This window comes from Amblyraja radiata, chromosome 15, assembly GCF_010909765.2.
Source record: "Amblyraja radiata isolate CabotCenter1 chromosome 15, sAmbRad1.1.pri, whole genome shotgun sequence".
Classification (NCBI taxonomy): domain Eukaryota; kingdom Metazoa; phylum Chordata; class Chondrichthyes; order Rajiformes; family Rajidae; genus Amblyraja; species Amblyraja radiata.
In genome coordinates, this window is record NC_045970.1 from 36680445 (window position 1) to 36700628 (window position 20184).

The 20184-nt window shown below is 41.6% G+C and overlaps 1 protein-coding gene across 4 annotated transcripts in view; it reads right to left on the reverse strand.

Annotated features, from left to right (window-relative positions):
- Positions 1-20184, reverse strand: part of cnnm2 (cyclin and CBS domain divalent metal cation transport mediator 2) — a 153065-nt gene that overhangs the window by 37747 nt on the left and 95134 nt on the right. For 2 of the 4 annotated variants that reach the window (XM_033034051.1, XM_033034050.1), the window contains exons 2-3: positions 6150-6293; positions 3579-3716 (exon numbers count right to left, since the gene is read on the reverse strand). In XM_033034051.1, coding sequence (XP_032889942.1) covers positions 3579-3716; positions 6150-6293 — 282 coding nt within the window. The remainder of the gene's footprint in view (positions 1-3578; positions 3717-6149; positions 6294-20184) is intronic. The other 2 variants (XM_033034054.1, XM_033034053.1) reach the window with 1 other exon arrangement.

The following is a 20184-nucleotide window of genomic DNA, read 5'->3' on the forward strand; positions in this document are numbered from 1 at the left end:
TCCTGTAAAATAATAAAAATTAGGAAATATTGCAGCTATTAAAAATATAAATTGAATATTTAATTAAGTCAACTACCCATATTAGTTCAATAAAATAAAATTTCCAGAAATTTTCCAATCAGCGTCACAGCCATTCCTCTCCAGGAATTAAGTCATTGAATCTGTGACAGTTTCACCACTCAAATATCTCAGCTTAACTGGTAGGAGACTGTAGGAAATTGGTGCTTTACCCTGGATTCAATGAGAATTAATATCATTGCAATATGGTCAGAATGACACGTTACAATTTCTAGCTGTCGTTACCCACATAGATCTATGGATAGATCTATGGGCCAAAATGAAAGATCAAGCACATATTACGTTGCTATGGATTACAAGGCCACTCAGGGATATTTGTATCATCAATAGCCACTACTGAGGTGACATAAGAATGGAGGGTAGCTAATGTTGTGCCTCTATTTAAGAAAAGTTGTATAGAAAAACCTGGGAAATACAGACCAGTAAGACTTATGCCATTGATAAGATGTTGGAGGGGTTTCTGAGAGATAAGATCTACATGCATTTGGAAAGGCAAAGATTGATCAGGGGCATTCAGCATGGCTCAGTGCTTGGAAAATTGTCTCACACAAAGTTTGATTGAATTTTAGAAGGGGTGACCAAGAAGATTAATGAGGGCAGTGCAGAAGATGTTGTCTGCAACACATGGTACCACATGGTAGACTGGTCTGCAAGGCACCAAGGTGACCTCGCAAACTGGATACAACATTGGCCTGAAGATAGGAAATTGAGGGTAGTGTTTGCAAACAAGGCCTGTAATAAATGGTGTCCCACACCGATTGGCACTGGGTCTACTGTTGTTCATTATTTATATCAACAATTTGGAAGTGAATGCAGGTAGCATCTATTTGTGGATGACACGAATATTGTTGGTATAGTAGACAGTGAAGGTGGTTATCCATGATTACAATTGTATCTTGACCAGCTGGGCCAATAGAAAAACTAAATGCCAAGGAACCAAGTAAAACACCTTAGTGAAAGGGAAAGTTAACAGATTTTGAATGAGTGTACACATTAAAATTTCTATCATACAAATACCACTGTACTTTATGATTGAACCAAGCTTAATAAATATTAACTTCTTAGTTATAGAATTTCCCAGAAGCTCAACACACTAGGCATTGTAGGACCAATTCATAGAATTGGAAATACATGAGCCAAACATTAAAATAGCAAATGTTCTAACAATACCAAAGCTTGTATTAAAATGTCAAGACAAATCAAGCAACCAATTGCTCTGAAGGGCAGAGGTTTTTTTATAGATGCTGGAAAAATAGAGGAATTTGTTTTTCTGTAGTTTCATTACATATGCAGCCATTACTAAAAGTGCATTTGTCAAATAGTACCTATAACTTTCATTTTTGAACTAACAGAAATTTTAGTCATAGCAATGAATGCCTCAAGACAAATGAGTGGCTGAATGGGAATAGTTCACCTTTCGTTGATAGAAACTGCGGTCAATTACTCTTGCAGTTTTGATCGGGAGGTCTTCACTCAATCTAGTCAACAGAACAAACTATCCTTCATTTAGTAGCCATAGGCCACAATGCATGTCAATGGCACAGCTACTGCTTTAGATGTACTGTAACATTATTGTGTTAACTCGCAATGTTCAGCAAAGTTTTATTTTACTTATAATTTACATTTAAAATGTTGCTCTAATTTCCCAGAGTAGAATATTATTGCATGCAATTTATTTTGTATCATGCTGTATTACGTATCAGTACAGTATGATACCAGTTTTGAAAACTTGTTATGTAATACTTTAAGTTCACTACATGGATAGATGAGGGTAGTTGTAAAATAATGCAAAATGGATTTTCCTGGAAGTAGCAAGCTTGAACTGCTATAGTAGGCATAGTGAAGGCGTTTCTGCAGCAGACACAAAATGCTGAAGTAACTCAGCGGGACAGGCAGCATCTCTGGAGAGAAGGAATGGGTGACTGAAGAAGTCTGAATTCTGAAGAAAGGTCTCGACCCGAAACATCACCCATTCCTTCTCTCCAGAGATGCTGCCTGCCTCGTTGAGTTACTCTAGCATTTTGTGTCTACCTTCAATTTAAACCAGCATCTGCAGTTCTTTCCTACACATTTCTGTAGTGTTGCTTGATCGGAAGGTCACTAGTCAGAAAACTGAATGACTTGCTGGTCCATTTCAAAAGGCAGTCAAGTCAACCATATTATGGGACCCAAGGTGAACAGGTCAAAAGATGACACGTTTGTTTCTTCAAATAATTAGTTAATCAGCTGGATTTTTATGACACCCCGACTAATTCATCGGCTCTTTGATCAAAACCAAAATGTTATTCTTGTTTTTTGGAAACTTCGCAAACCAACAGTGGGATATTTTTCAGCATGACTTCTCTGGTTTATTGTGCGTATCAGCTTCAAATGTCCCTGAACCAATATTACATTTATTTTTTGGATAACTGTCAGAAAGAAAACAGTCCAATTTGATAACCCATACAATAGCATTTTGCCATTTTTTAAACATTACTGGAAAAGCTTGTGCTATTTGGTTGGATGGGAAAGTTTTCAATTATATAAATAGGATAAACAGCAGTATTTTATTTTCCCCAAAGATAATCCTCACCTTGAGGTACATAAATTCCCGCCTCAAACTGTGCATTTTAAATGGCTGCTGTAATGAACTTTACAAGTCAGGGGAAAAGAATAATCCCAATTCCTAGAAACCAAGAACAAAGTCAAGTTTCAAATTAATTCTTAATATCCTAGCCATCGCAATTAATGGACAATAAAAATATTATGTATAAATGGCATTAAGCCTTGTTGTGACTATGAGCTACTCGTTCAATAATGTCACTTTTGTACTAAAACAATAAACACTTGCATTATAAACTAAGTTTAATCATACCGAACATCCAACGATTGGCGTAAAAAAAGCAAAACAGACAGAGGATAGTTGGGAGTGATGGGTTGAAGTGGATTAAAAAAAAAGAGGCATAGAAATTTGAGGAAATTGGCAAGTGTATGACCCAGGTTACCAAAATCAGGGATAAAGGGGAGTACTTAGAAACCCAGAGTAGGAGAACACAGCCAATTAAAGATGTAGGTGATAAGGTAGGTGTGGGTAAAAGAAATTCAATGGAGAACAACAAAGATACACAAAATGCTGGAGTAATTCAGCGGGATGGGCAGCATCTCTGGAGAAAAGGAATGGGTGACATTTCAGGTTGAGACCTTTCTTCGGGTATCGACCCGAAACATCACCCATTCCTTCTCTCCAGACCGCTGGCTGTGACGCTGAGTTACTCCAGCATTTTTGGTGCATCTGCTGTTCACATCAATGGGGAGCAATGCAGATAAGAGTTGTTGAGAGGCAGAAGAAAAGGTTGAAATACTTCGAATAGCAAAGGAGATGAAACAATGTAGGATAGAATGTCAAATGATGAGTGAAATATAATGGTTACGGAAGAAGAATTTAAAAAATCATCATTAACACGACCACCACTATCACCCCAGTATTCAATCTTTTTTTATAATTGTTAAGATAAACTTGCCTGTTGCTAGGAAACGATGTGTTGCCAATAGCAGCTGTGGCGAGATCTTAACTTTCATCTCACTATCTGTTGGTTTGAAGGCAGAGAAATCCTGTTTCCTTTCACGATGGGTAATTTTCTTTTTGGTTCTGTTATCAGCTATAGATGTGGAAGATATTTGAGATGAATTGATTAAAGAAGATTAAAACACTTCCATAGGAACAATGATTGCCAGGTGAATCAGATTCTGAAAGCTTTAGATGAGAGAGAAACTATTTTTTAATTAACCTGCTAGGCACTGCAGAGATGTAAGCTTTCAGTAATTGTGACCCAACTTACGTGACCTCTACTTACCAACTAATAAATGAGCTTAAATGGAATGCGGAAAAATATTTCAGTTTAAGGAATAAAAGTTAAAAGATGAAGTTGCACCAAATGGTTAGAAAGTTGTTTTCCCATTTTATATCTTATGTTCAGATAAAGATCATTTTTATTCAGTTTAACTGTAGTTTTATGGGACAATGTAAAGATAAACATTACAAAAAGTAAAATAAATGATTAAAATAAAAGTATTTTATAGGTGTGAACATTTTACCCATTATAGGTGTGAACATTTTACCCATTATTCAAAACAAGGTGCTATACATATTTATTTTCCAATGCTAAGGTTGACTGCATTCCTCTAGTCATAGAGCAAAACGGCACAGAAACTGACCCTTAGGCCTAACTCGTCCACGTTAACCAAGGTGCTCTCTCCAAGCTCATTTACCCACATTGTCCATATCAGCCATAAGCTTAATACAGAAGCAACAGCAAGTGGTATGAAATCTTTACAAGCTTCTTATTGTAAAGAGTTTCTGGGCTCTTGCCTCTGCCTCCTTGCATATTGTACACATTTTTTAAATGTGTTTTTTAACCTCAGAAAAATAGCTTTCAGGTGTTGTGAGGTAGGGCCAAAACAACAATATTAACATACTCCACAGTGCATTTAATTGCTAATTCAAGCAATCGTCATTACTATTATTTTCTTTGATGCAGTCTTTACTGGGAACATTCTGTCTGTCTTGTGAATGAACCAAGGCAGCTTAGGAAGTATTCTCTCTTCATTAGTACAGTCTGGTCTGCTGCGTAGACTTGTTATTAACATTGAATACGATAGATAAAAGACAACAAGGTATAGCCTGGTGTAACCTCTCTACATTAACTATTTTGATTTCACCTTAGAGATATTCTCTTTATTCTACTCATTCCTCCACAACCTGCTCCTGAAAAGTTATGACTTTTGCCTCTTTCCTAGTTCTGACCAAGGGTCTCGGAACCAAATCGTAAACTCCATTTCTACTTCGCTGATGCTGCCGACCTGCTCGGTATTTCCAGTTTTCTATTTTTATTTCAAGGCAGTTTATACTCTTTCGATGATTTAATCAGGTCAATTATTTTCCTGTCCTATCTGCCTTGGTAGCAAAGTGATGACTAATACAAAGAACAGTTGAAGATCAATTGATTCAGTAAGAATGTTTAAAATGCTGGATTTTCATTCAATGAAGCTATTTCATGGCTCCAAATGGTGCATGGTGATTTTGTAAGCAGCTTGAAAAATACCCAAATAAAGCAAAATAAATTCTACCTTCTGTAGAAAATCAGTGTGTCAGGCAGCATCTGAGGAGAGAAATTGCCAGATTACGTTTTGTGTCAGGCCCCATCTTCAGACGCATGGGGTAATGGGTGGGGGGGGGGGGGGGTGGGGGGGAGAAGAGGGTGAGAGAAAGGTGAAAGAGAGATAGGCGAAGGTTAAAACCTGGCAAGGGAATGCAGATGAGGGGGAGGGGTGCGTTGGTGGAGAGATTGGCAGATGGGTGGAAATAGAGATAAAAAGGGTGTCAAAAAGGAAGGAAGTGAAAATCCAGAAGGTAGGGATATGGGTGGAAAGGGACGGGGTTGGAGGGGATTGAAAGGAAATGGGGATTGGTTGGGTGGCATTGAAAATAAGAGGAAGGAGAGAAAAGGATGGCTGGTAGAAGATATTAAGTCAACTTGGTTCACTTAGCTGAAAATGTATTCTTTGAGATGATGTCCAAGTCCCACAAATTAGATGCACACAAAAGTATTTTTTGGATGAGATATTAAAGTGATTGTTGTGTGATATTCATTTAACACTAGGCGATCCAGTAGCTTTTTTCATGAGAAACGGAGTTCTCTCGAACACCCAATTGCCTGAAAATGATGCTGACATTGGCTTGTTTATGCTGCTGGCATTTTGAGGAGTTTGTAAAGATAGCATTGGTGATATTTCTGCAGTGCTTTGAGGTTAATGTAGCCCAAGTCTCTGTAAAACATGAGAGGGCATAGATCATGGTTGCCTAGTACAACCCCAGAACTCTGCAGTAATGAGAGTGCATTAACAAAAATACCTCAACAAGCATGTGGCACTGGAACTAGCTGCATATTCTAAGCTATGTAGACAAGATGATGATGAAGGAAGAATATCACAAAAGTTCTTATTCATACTTCCCCTCGAAAAGAAATATGTTTCATGACAAAAATAGTTTGCATGCTACAGTAAAGGAAGGGGATAGCACCAAGATCACTCACTATATAAATCAGTTTCATCCAAGATCTCGGATTTGATTATTTCTTCAATTACATCCTCGAGCGTGACGATACCAAGCACCTCATAAAATGGATCTCCTTCCCCTTCATTGTTCACTCTCTGTACTATTGCCAGGTGGGATTTACCTAAAGATAGAGGGAAAAAATTAATGTAAATCAATGTAATACATGCGCTTATCTGAAGGACTGTTCACTTAAGTATAAAGAGAGAAACACTTTCTTGTACAAATTTAGAAATCTGTAACCACATCCATTAACAGAATTCGCATAAACAAGAGGCTATTGGACATGGAAGAATAAAAGGTTTACATTAGATTAAAAATGTATCACATTGCATTAAATCTGAGCAATATGTGATCAAATTAAATAATTCTTTATGCACATTTATTGTATTGTCAAACTTAATTAAAACATTTATAGGCATTCCCATAGGAATAATCAATTTCAGTGGACTAATATAAATATCCTCTTGTACAACTTCACCAAAAATGTAGCCCATTTATAAGCTAGATGCTTGGGAGGAAATTCATTTCACAACTGGCTACAAGTAAGATTAATATCATTTTAATAAATGCACAAACTGGCCTAATCACAGATAATGATGAGTTAGGCACGTGCCTCCGCTGACTAAAATTATAAAATGGTAATTATTAAATATAAATAGTAAAGGCACGGGAGAATTATGCCTACCTGAGAGATCGATCTCTTAGGTGGGCATAATTCTCCCGTGCCTTTCATCCGCAGTACATGTAACACGCGAAAGTGCAACTCACGTGCCGTCAACACTGCTTCAAGCCTTCAATGACAACGGTCTATAAAGGCAGCTGAAATTCTACCTTTGCACCGTGGACTGCGTGCATGTGCTGCACAGCATACTGCGCATGCACAGCGCAAGTTTCTTGGCGGGTTTTTCAAACATGGATTGTCATTATCTTAAGAGTATCTTAAGAGAGAAGAATAGAGTTCGTGTACAAATAATGTGGTAGATAACTTTCTTTGAGCTATATGTTTTTAAATACTTTATTAAGAGATAAGGCTTTTGAAGACAAATTACTCAGGTATAATTGGTGGTTCAATGGTGGAATGAGTTAGCAGCTTCAAATTCCTAGGTGTTAAAATCTTGGATTTGATCATAGATCCTGCTCGCCGGACCTGGAGCATCTGATAATCTCATGCCTCCCATTCTACCTTCCCCGGGAGTTCGGCTCAGTGATCGTCACAGCCGTCTACATTCCACTGCAGGCGGACACCGACGTGGCACTATCAGCCCTACACGATGTGCTATGTCGACATCAAAACAAATACCCGGATGCGGCTATGGTGGTGGCTGGAGATTTTAATAAATCAAATTTCAAGAAGGTCATGCCGAACTTCTACCAACACATCACGTGTGCCACCAAGGGGGAGAGAACTTTGGACCACTGCTACACACCGTTCAGGAAGGGCTACAAGGCCGTTTCACTCCCTCCCCTAGGAAAATCTGACCACGCTGCCATTTTCCTGCTGCCAGAGTATAAACAGAGGATAGTTCGGGAAGCAGTAGAGACGAGGGACGTAAAGCGGTGGTCCGACCAGTCAGAGGCCATGCTGCAAGATGCACTGAGCGATGTCGACTGCAATATGTTCCAAGCAAGTTCCAGTGACATCAGTGAGTTCGCGGAAGCAGTCACGGACTTCATCGCAACAATAACCGACAACATCGTCCCCACGGTAAGGGTAAGCACCTTTCCGAACCAAAAACCCTGGGTAGACAGGTCCGTTCGTGTTGCCTTGAATGCTCGCACCGCTGCCTACAACTCGGGCCTGGCATCAGGAAACATGGACGTCTACAAGGTAGAGTCCTACCGACTGTGAAGGGCGGTGAAGGACGCAAAAAGGAGGTACAGGGACAAGATGGAGTCACAGATGGAGCAGCAGGACACCAGAAGCCTGTGGCAGGGGCTACGGACTGTAACCAACTACCAGAGCACCCCACCCTCATCTGCAAGTGCCGGCACCTCCCTAGCTGATGACCTGAACTCCTTTTATGCTCGTTTCGAGATGGGCAACACCACCCCAGGTCTGCCGACTATCGACAATACCGCCAGCAGGCTGGCTATCGAAGCTGAAGGGAGGAATGTGCACACATTCTCGCTGTCCGAGCACGATGTGAGGAGGGCTCTGACACGGGTGAACACGAGAAAAGCTGCAGGCCCCGATGGCATCTCGGGGCGAGTACTCAAGTCCTGTGCTACGCATCTAGCTCCAGTGCTCACTACAATATTCAACCTCTCCCTGGACAAGTCCGTGGTCCCTGCCTGCTTCAAAAAATCCATCATTGTACTGGTACCAAAAAATGCCTCCCCAGCCTGTCTGAATGTCTACCGTCTGGTGGCCCTTACCTCAGTAGTCATGAAATGCTTTGACAGGCTGGTGAAGAAACACATCTGTGCCTTTCTCCCTCGCAACATGGATCCGTTGCAGTTCGCATACCGTCTGAACAGATCCATGGACGATGCGGTCTCCCAGGTTTTGCACACCGCTCTCTCTCATCTTGACAGCCAGAAGGGGGGCTACGTGAGGATGCTGTTCATAGACTTCAGTTCAGCCTTCAACACGATAGTCCCCACCAGACTGGCTGAGAAGCTACTGGAATTAGGGCACAACACCCCCCTGTGTGCCTGGGCCCTGGACTTTCTCACCGCCAGGTCCCAGGTAGTCAAGATGGGAGGGAATACATCAAAGTCCCTCACCCTGAGCACAGGATCGCCCCAGGGTTGCGTCCTCAGCCCTGTACACACATGACTGTGTGGCAAGGTTCAGCTCCAACTCAATAATTAAGTTTGCTGATGACACTGTGGTGGTGGGCCTGATCTCAGACAACAATGAGAAGGCCTACCGGGAGGAGGTGGCTGATCTAGCACTCTGGTGCCAGGACAACAGCCTCCTCTTGAACATCAAAAAAACTAAGGAGCTGATCGTGGACTTTAGGAGGGCTCATCATCCGAGGACGTACGCACCATTGAGGATAAATGGGGATACTGTGGATAGGGTGAGCTGTTTCAAATATCTGGGAGTCCACACCTCTGAGGATATGACATGGACATCACACGCCGCAGCACTCATGAGTAAGGCAAGGCAGCGCCTTTACCACCTCAGGCAATTGAGGAAATTCAGAGTGTCTCCGAGGATCCTCCAGTGCTTCTACTCAGCGGCTGTGGAAAGCATCGTGTCCGGAAATATTACCATCTGGTTTGGGAATTGCTCTGCCCAGGACAAGAAGGCTCTGCAGAGAGTAGTGCGTTCGGCCGAACGCACTATGGGAACTTCACTCGTCCCCCCTGCAGGAACCATACATCAGGAGGAGCAACTCCAGAGCCAATAAAATCATGGGAGACCCCTTCCACCCCAGCAACGGTCTGTTCCAGCTGCTACGGTCAGGCAAACGCCTCCGTTTCCATTCTGTGATAACAGAGAGGTTGAGAAGGAGTTTCTTCCCAGAGGCCATTCGGACTGTAAACTCCTATCTCACCAGGGACTAACTTTACTGAACGTTTTTCCTTCTGCCCACAATATTTAAAATGTAAAAGAATATGTGATTGTGTTTATAGTTTGTTTGGTTGTTTGTTTGTTTGTCTTTTTGCACAAAAGTCCGCGAGCATTGCCACTTTCATTTCACTGCACATCTCGTATGTGTATGTGACGATTAAACTTGACTTGATTTGACTTGAGATGTGATCACAAATAAATTACCCAAGTACCTCTACTTTCTTGGAAGTTTAATGAGATTTGGCATGTCACTGTAGATGCACTGCAGAATATATCCTGACTGGTTGCATTGTGCACAGGAACACAAGGCTGCAGAGATTGGTTGACCAAGTATGATTCATCCTGGGAGGTACACAAAAATGCTGGAGAAACTCAGCGGGTGCAGCAGCATCTATGGAGCGAAGGAAACATAGAAACATAGAAACATAGAAATTAGGTGCAGGAGTAGGCCATTCGGCCCTTCGAGCCTGCACCGCCATTCAATATGATCATGGCTGATCATCCAACTCAGTATCCCGTACCTGCCTTCTCTCCATACCCTCTGATCCCCTTAGCCACAAGGGCCACATCTAACTCCCTCTTAAATATAGCCAATGAACTGGCCTCGACTACCCTCTGTGGCAGGGAGTTCCAGAGATTCACCACTCTCTGTGTGAAAAAAGTTCTTCTCATCTCGGTTTTAAAGGATTTCCCCCTTATCCTTAAGCTGTGACCCCTTGTCCTGGACTTCCCCAACATCGGGAGCAATCTTCCTGCATCTAGCCTGTCCAACCCCTTAAGAATTTTGTAAGTTTCTATAAGATCCCCTCTCAATCTCCTAAATTCTAGAGAGTATAAACCAAGTCTATCCAGTCTTTCTTCATAAGACAGTCCTGACATCCCAGGAATCAGTCTGGTGAACCTTCTCTGCACTCCCTCTATGGCAATAATGTCCTTCCTCAGATTTGGAGACCAAAACTGTACGCAATACTCCAGGTGTGGTCTCACCAAGACCCTGTACAACTGCAGTAGAACCTCCCTGCTCCTATACTCAAATCCTTTTGCTATGAAAGCTAACATACCATTCGCTTTCTTCACTGCCTGCTGCACCTGCATGCCCACTTTCAATGACTGGTGTACCATGACACCCAGGTCTCGCTGCATCTCCCCTTTTCCTAGTCGGCCACCATTTAGATAATAGTCTGCTTTCCTGTTTTTGCCACCAAAATGGATAACCTCACATTTATCCACATTATACTGCATCTGCCAAACATTTGCCCACTCACCCAGCCTATCCAAGTCACCTTGCAGTCTCCTAGCATCCTCCTCACAGCTAACACTGCCCCCCAGCTTAGTGTCATCCGCAAACTTGGAGATATTGCCTTCAATTCCCTCATCCAGATCATTAATATATATTGTAAATAGCTGGGGTCCCAGCACTGAGCCTTGCGGTACCCCACTAGTCACTGCCTGCCATTGTGAAAAGGACCCGTTTACTCCTACTCTTTGCTTCCTGTTTGCCAGCCAGTTCTCTATCCACATCAATACTGAACCCCCAATGCCGTGTGCTTTAAGTTTGTAAACTAGGCAACGTTTCAGGCCATACCCCTTCTTCAGACTGATGGGGGGTGGGGGGCTGGGGCAGGGAGAAGAAAGGAAAAAGGAGGAGGAGGAGCCCGAGGGCTGAGGGAGAGATAGGAAGGGGAGGAGACAGCAAGAGCTAACAAAATTGGGAGAATTCAATGTTCATGCCCAATGATGCAGACTCCCCAAGCAGAATATGAGATGCTGTTCCTCCAATTTCCGGTGGTGCTCGCTCTGGCCATGGAGGAGACCCAGGACAGAGAGGTCGGATACGGAATGGGAGGGGGAATTGAAGTGCTGAGCCACCGGGTGGTCAGGTTGGTTAATGCGGACCTAGCGGAGGTGTTCGGCGAAACGATCGCCAAGCCTCCGCTTGGTCTCACCAGTGGCTCCATTAACCAACCTGACCTCCCGGTGACTCGCTGATCTACATCGGTGAGACCAAGCGGAGGCAATTCTATTAAATGTTAGGTTTAAAGCAATTGTTGAAACCTAAGAATACCAGGATTCGAATTTAATCTTATGAAAACAGTTATGTGTACACTCTTTTTAATTCCCATAAAACGAGAAGGATTTTAAAGCAACATAGAGATGGTATTGTGCAATTTCAATGGGTTGCTTCCAACTGTGAGTAAATAATTAAATTATGAAGATTGGGATGCGTTTCATTGAAAGGCCATTTTTGGATGATTTGAGACATACTTAAGAGTCATAGAGCGATACAGCGTGGAAACAGGCCCTTCGCCCCAACGTGCCCACACCGGCCAACATCTCCCAGCTACACTCGTCCCACCTGCCTGCATTTGGCCCATATCCCTCCAAACCAGTCCTATCCATGTAATTATCTAACTGTTTCTTAAATATTGGGATCACCCCTGCCTCTCCCTCCTGCTCTGGGTGTGTTCCCTACACCCACCATCCTTTCTGTGAAAAGGTTATCCATCAGATTCCTATTAAATCTTTTCCCCTTCACCTTAAACCTATGTCCACTGGTCTTAGATTCACCTACGCTGGGCAAGAGACTCCTTGCATCTGCCTAATTCATTCCTCTCATAATTTTATATACCTCTAAATCACTCCTCATCCTCCTGCACTCCAAGGAATAGAGTCCCAGCTACACAACCTCTCCCTATAGCTCAGACCCGCTAGTTCTGGCAACATCCTCATAAATCCTCTGTACCCTTTCCAGCTTAACAATATCTTTCCTGTTACATGGTGCCCAGAACTGAACACAATATTCTAAATGCAGCCTCACCAAAGCCTTATACAACTGCAACATGACCTCTCAACTTCTATACTCAAATTACTTCAGATCACAGGTAGTCAAGTCAAGTCAACTTTATTTGTCACAAACACATACAAGATGTGCAGTGAAATGAAAGTGGCAATGCCTGCGGATTGTGCAAAACCAACAAAACAGAACATAATAGAAGCAGTATTTACATTTTAGAAAAATGAAAAGACACAACACAACAGTAAATTAGTCCCTGGTGAGATAAGAGTTTACAGCCTTGATGGCCTGTGGGAAGAAACTCTGTCTCATCCTCTGTTTTCGCAACGTGACAGCAGCCTGACCGTAGCAACTGAAACAGTCCGGTGCTTGGGTGGTAGGGGTCCTTCATTATCTTGCTGGCTCTGGACCTGCACCACCTGGTGTATAGGTCCTGCAGGGGGGTGAGTGTAGTTCCCATAGTGCATCCCCGGTTTTGCGTCTGGTTTTCGGGGAGATACGTTTCACATGCAAAATAACACACACACATCCACACACACACACACACATACACACACACGCAAACACACACAGAGTTGTCAAAGTATATAGATATTCTCTACACTGCACTCCCAGATAAAAATAAATATCAACACCGGGTTAAAAACAATGTGCTACAACAATGGCCCTTTTCAAAGAGGAAAAAGGTTGTCACTAAAAGATTAAGATATTCATAAAAATTCAACCAGCAGCAATAAAAAAAGTTGTAGATTTTCAATTAAGAATCCTTAATACGAGAAAATTAGGAGATTTATTTTGCAGAAAAATTTATATTTTTTAAAATCTGAAATACAATTCTCTTCATAGCTTTGGTAAATGTGAGTTTATTACCACAGGTGGTGCATACAAAATTTAGCAGTTAATTGCAAAAGCTTGTAATTTTCATCTGACAGCATGTAAAAGAGTAAAGCTTGTCTTTCTAACTCCATTTACGAGTTAACAATTATTTTATTTCCAAAAGGCAACATACTGAAGATCTGCTTAGTGACAAAACCTTGAGATAGTCCTGTTTTCTATTCATTCAGAGCAGACAATTTCCAACTTCTTGGAGATCACTCAAGCTCACCTTTTACAAGACCTTTTAGCTATGTTACCCAACCTAAATATCCATTTAAATCTTGCTGTGAAAGAAAATGAACTAATATGCAAATATACTAATAGATAACATATCTACTGCAATAGGTGATAGCCAGGCTATAAATTAACTCAAGTTATTCTTTGGACTCGAGTTACAGCTATGACCTTAACCTGAAGGGGGAGGATTACAGAATAAAAAAAATAATACCGTTTTACACCGGCTCCATTTGAAATACTGCACTCATACCTGACCATTGTCCCATAGCTGTTAATTTATTTTCAAATGCCAACTTTACTGCAGTTTTTTTATTTTAAAGTTATATTTGGAGAACAGGAGCAAGGTCAACAACTACAAAAAGCATCTTGTGATGATCAAAAATTAATTTAGAAAGAGGCATTGCTCTAATTTTAATTCTTAGATTGAGGACATCAAATGTCAAAATTTGTGTTTTTAAATTGATTGAATTGATTGAAAGGCATAGCATGGAAACAGGACCTTCAGCCCACGCTGACCATCGATCAGCTTTTCACACTGATTCGATGTTATTCCATTTTTTGCATCCAATTCCTACACTAAGTGCAATTCACTGAAGCCATTAACCTACAAACACAGACGTTTTTGGGGTATGGGAGGAACCCGAGCACTCGGAGGAAACCCATGCAGTCACTGGGAGAACGTGCAAACTCAACATCGATAGCACCAGAGATCATGATCAAACCTGGTTCTCGAGCTGTGTGGCAGCAGCTCTATCCGCTGCACCATCGTGCCACCCCAACAATGTACCCAAAAAAATTGTACCAAAATTTTGTTAACTAAAAATTGCCACCACACACCTATTGCATTGTATTCAACAAATACTAGCTATAGTTTGGTTTTATTTGGGCATTGTAAATCTGCAATAAAAACAACTAGGAGACTACAGTTCATATCTTAGCCATAATTGGCTTTCAGACCTTGATACGATAAATAATACATAATATACAGGCAGAATGATAATGCTTTCCTTCAAAAGTAATTTTGCACAGCCACTTTTTCCACAAGGACAGTCTTAATTTAAAAAATATGCCAGTTTTTAATTATACCTCTGGCCATTTCTCCCAACAAATTTGCATAACACTTTCTTTTGTACATGAGGACAATCTGCATCAATAAAGACATGAAAACATTGCTATTTTTGTCACTGAGATGCATTTAATTAAGTGCTTATCAGTGCACTCAGTATGTAGGAACCACATCAATTACAGAACATACCTTTCAGAGCACACCCAGAACTCACTTTGCACATTCTAATATGGTTTCATACAATGTCATCCGCCTCCATGGCCTCGGATGCACTGGTATCCAGGATCGCCATCACAGATGTCAGATCGTCCTTCCTGAAAGTGAACCTGCGGAAAGCAAGTCGTCTGGATGGAGTAAGAAGGAGCTGCAGATGCCGGTTAATACAAAAGATAGACAGAAAGTGCTAGAGTAACTCAGCGGGTCAGGATGCATCTCTGGTAAAACTGGACAGGTGATGTTTCAGGTTGGGATCCTTCTTCTGAAGGGTCTATTTTCTCCATAGATGTCGCCTGACTTGCTGAGTTACTGGAGCACTTTGTCCGAATGAAGTGCCCGGCCACGTCCTTAGGACCTGTGCGGACCAGCTGGCAGGAGTATTCACAGACATCTGTAACCTCTCGCTACTCCATGTTATGCCTCTTATCTGCCTTAAGACAACCATCACCCAAGTACTATAGAAAAGCAACATAGCATGCCCTAATGATTACCATCTAGTGGACCTGGCATTCCCAAACATGAAGTGTTTGAGAGTCTGGTCCTGGAGTGCATTAATTCCAGCCTCCCAGAGAGCCTTGATCTACTGCAATTTGGCTCGAGAGCAGGGAGACAAAGCTTTTTACTGTTTCTCGGTACACATGACAATAATAAACAAATACCTCAAAAGTTTACACATTGCAATTTGACAGGCAATATTAGGAAAATAATAAGTTAGTGAACTTCTTGTTTTGAAATTGTACTTAATCTGCATCATAGTGTTCCAATATTCATGGCAGGACAGGCAATGACATTTGATAATCAATCTCATAAGTGGAAAAGTTGAACATGACCCTGCTATGACCCATGCAAAAGACAGAGGGCTAGGTGATTATAATAAAATTTAAAAAAATAAAATGCTGGATACACTTGGCAGGAGAGCCCAGGGGGCAGGGAGGTTTGTGGGGGCAGGGGGGGGGGGTTTGTGTGGGCTGGGGGGTTTGTGGGGGCAGGGGGGTTTGTGGGGGCTGGGGGGTTTGTGGGGGCTGGGGGGTTTGTGGGGGCAGGGGGGTTTGTGGGGGCTGGGAGGGATAATGGGGGGGGGGAGTGAGCTCGGAGAAATGACGGGGAAGAGCCATGGGGGAGAGGGGGACATCACGGGGGAGGAGCCAGAAGGTGGACCAGAGGGGTAGTGGCTGGAATTGGCGGTGCGATGAGGACTCATAGCGTTGTTCTCCTCCGCCGGGATCAGAGTCGCCGCTTTCCGTTTGGCGACATCTCCGACTCCGGGCTGGGCTGGGTCTTCGACTCCGGGCTCGGCTGGGTCTCCGATGCTGGGCTGCAGCTTGTGGCGGGGCGGGGCTGGGCTGCTTCGGGTCCCTCTGAAAGTCCGGTTGGAAACCTCCGCCGGCCACCCTCAGCTGCAGTAAAGACGTGATGGCGCAGGAAGGGGCGGACTGTCCCGGGGAGTGATTAATCTGCCTGGCTCCGGCTGGCAGGATAAGAGATCGATCTGCGCACGCACGTTTTTTAAGATTTTTAAACCTTGCTAACTTTTACAACATTCAACCAATAGGAACGAAACTTGGTGCAATCGCATCGCAGGAGAACGGTGAGTGAACTGGCGAAAAATCGCAGCACTATCGCAAACTGTTTTTGCGCAAATAGAAAGACCACCAAACCGGAAGAAAACAAGATCAGAGTTTTAGTTATATATAGATTGTATTGGCTATGTGGTTTCCCACGGGCACATATGGAGAAATTACTGATGTCACACGTATTAAATTAGCTCATGGTGTCCAAATGTGTAAACAAAACACCCAAAAATAAAATGTATCAAAAAAAAGTTAGCATCTGGTTTCTCAGGAAAAGTCTTGGTATTTAAACATTCCTGTAGACGTTGTACGGCTAAAGCAAAATAAATCTTTCCCATTCACAGCTTGTGATAATTTGGAAGGAATTTTCCAAAGCAACTTTAAAACCACAAAGACTAATATCAAAGTTCAAATGAACTTTCCATTCCATTACAGTGGTACTCTCACCAAAGTTGCTGCTGCTTAATCTGATTTTCTTTTCAAGCTAATAATTTAAATGTGCATGGGCATAGTTTAAATACCAACCAGTCGGATCAATACATAAAAAACATAGCTAAATCTACACCAAATTTAATTATCCATAGAAGCAATATACAAGACTTTTAAAAAATAAGTTATTTTCCCATAATTTAAATTAGACGCCATTTAATCTACATTTCTCAACGTTTAAGGAATGTCTAATAAAAGCAGACAAACTATAAATAGTCATTGGTTTCCATTCTTGTCTCAAAGGCTGTTCCACATACCCTTCCCAAACTGTCGACTTGGAGAAATAGTTTTGTTTTCAGATATCTGCCAATATCCCAACATGTTTAGAGCATCTTTTCCTGATTCTCATACAAAATCCTCAAGTAGCTTAATAATCTTATTGATTTGTCAAGGTCCCTGACATAAAGGCGAATACACTGATAGTGAACTTCTCTTTAACACATGGGTTTAAATCCATCCTGCATCTTAAGTTAATTAGCTGCACTTCTAGATATTTACACAACATATTTTTCAAATGATACAGAGGCATTATTCTTTCACAACAAAGATCCCAGAATTACTTTGAGAGAGCACAAAACGATAAAACGATATTAAACAATGACGACATTTTAAAATTGAATTATGAAGTGAAATGGGTATCAGATGATCTTCAAAACCTGAAAATCACTTGAACACATTTGGTGTCAACACTGCTTCCAAGACCAGTAACCTAAGGAATCATTAACTCAATATATGGGGAAGACAAATGTAAAGAAAACATCAATTTATTTTATTCCTAATACAAGGCAAAGAACAAAATATTCTTATTACAAATGAACAAGAAATGTTTGAGGGCTTATATTCTTGACACTATGATCACACAATGACATGAGTTTCAGCAATATCCATTTATAAAATCAGTCAAAAAACACAGAACTTTCATGCCGCCCACCAAGGTCATGCAGACATCAAGCTCCATCCACATCAATCACATTTTATGTTCCTCACTGTTTTACCTGCAAAATTTCTGTATCAACCTGATATATAGATGTGTTCACAGCTATTGTAGTTTCAGAAAAAGTGAAAAAATCAGAATATACATCATCAGTATATGAAAATGAGGAATGTTGGGTGAACATTTGAAATCAAAAGATTTTAAGCTATGGATGCTTAAATTTACTAGGCATCATAGACAATAGATAATAGGTGCAGGAATAAGCCATTCGGCCCTTCGAGCCAGCACCGCCAATCAATGTGATCATGGCTGATCATGCCCAATCAGTACCCCATTCCTGCCTTCTCCCCATATCCCCTGACTCTGCTATCTTTAAGAACCCTATCTAGCTCTCTCTTGAAAGTATCCAGAGAACCGGCCTCCATTGCCCTCTGAGGCGGAGAATTCCATAGACTCATAACTATGTGAGAAAAAAGTGTTTCTTCGTCTCCGTTCTAAATGGCTTACCCCTTATTCTTAAACTGTGGACCCTGGTTCTGGACTCCCCCATCACCGGGAACATGTTTCCTGCCTCTAGCGTGTCCAAAACCCTAACAATCTTATATGTTTCAATAAGATGCCCTCTCATCCTTCTAAACTCCCGAGTGTACAAGTCCAGCTGCTCCATTCTCTCTGCATATCACAGCCCCGCCATCCCGGGAATTAACCTTGTAAACCTACGCTGCACTCCCTCAATAGCAAGAATGTCCTTCCTCAAATTAGGGGACCAAAACTGCACACAATACTCCAGGTGTGGTCTCACTAGGGCTCTGTACAACTGCAGAAGGACCTCTTTGCTCCTATACTCAACTCCTCTTGTTACAAAGGCCAACATGCCATTTGCTTTCTTCACTGCCTGCTGTACCTGCATGCTTACTTTCATAGACTGATGAACAAAGACCCCCAGATCCCATTGTACTTCCCCTTTTCGCAACTTGACACCATTTAGATAGTAATCTGCCTTCCTGTTTTTGCTACCAAAGTGGATAACCTCACATTTATCCACATTAAACTTCATCTGCCATCTGTCCAAGTCACCCTGCATTCTCATCGCATCCTCCTCACAGTTCACACTGCCACCCAGTTTTATGTTGTCTGCAAATTTGCTAATGTTACTTTGAATCCCTTCATCCAAATCATTGATGTATATTGTAAATAGCTGCCGTCCCAGCACGAGCCTTGCGGTACCCCACTAATCACTGCCTGCCATTCTGAAAAGGACCCGTTAATCCCTACTCTTTGATTCCTGGTCGCACATAATTGGACTATTAACAGAAAAGAGGTACTACTGGGGAGGTACAGAATAAAAAAGGTACAGAAATAAACAGCTCACAACCAACCTTCCTTCCATTGACTCCATCTACACTCATGCTGCCTCGTCAAAGCAACCAGCATAATCACATACCTCCAGATTCAGGGAGTTACTTCCTAGCTGTTATCGGGCAGCGATCACCAACTAGAGAACGGTCCCGACCTACGATTTGCCTCATTGGGAGACGTTTGCACTATCTTTAGTCAGACTTTGTTGGATTTTACCTTGCACTAAAATATATTCCCTTTATCCTGTATCTGTACACTCTGGATGGTTTGATTGTAATCATGTATAGTCTTTCTGCCGAATGGAACGAACACATCAAAAAGATTTTCACTGTGTTGTCTCGGTACACATAACAATAAACTAAACTAAGGGCACCATGTAAAACATTATATACATTACAAGTGAAGATACATTCAACAGATCCACAGCTGATCTTCACGAGGCTCCAGGTTAACCACATAGATCCCATTTCTCGACTTAACTTTCAAGTTAATTAATTCAAATTACACAAAGCGCTTTAGTTTTATATATTTTATAATAATTATGCCCAGACAAATCCTCATTTAGATGGAACAATTGCTCACGTATTCCAATTTTTGGACATTTTCCTTTATTTTTTCCCCCATGCAAAATTAAAGTGCCGGTAATTGAAATTTCCAGTTATTTGTCCTCATTACTCTCACAAATGCTTTGTTTAGATTTGTTCATCCATCATGTTTGTATGCTGACCAAAATATAAAATCAGCTTTTGAGTACTTCAACACAGCAATCACACCAACATTAATCACTGCTCAAAGAATTGCGGTAGGCAAATCAAGTTAGTAAAAATATAAAGACACAAATTATGTATGCCTGATGCATGCTGAAATGGAATGTTGCTGTTGGCAAAATGGAGGAGACCCTTGACAGAACTGCAGTTTTCAAATGCTGCATTTCTCAAATCAGATCA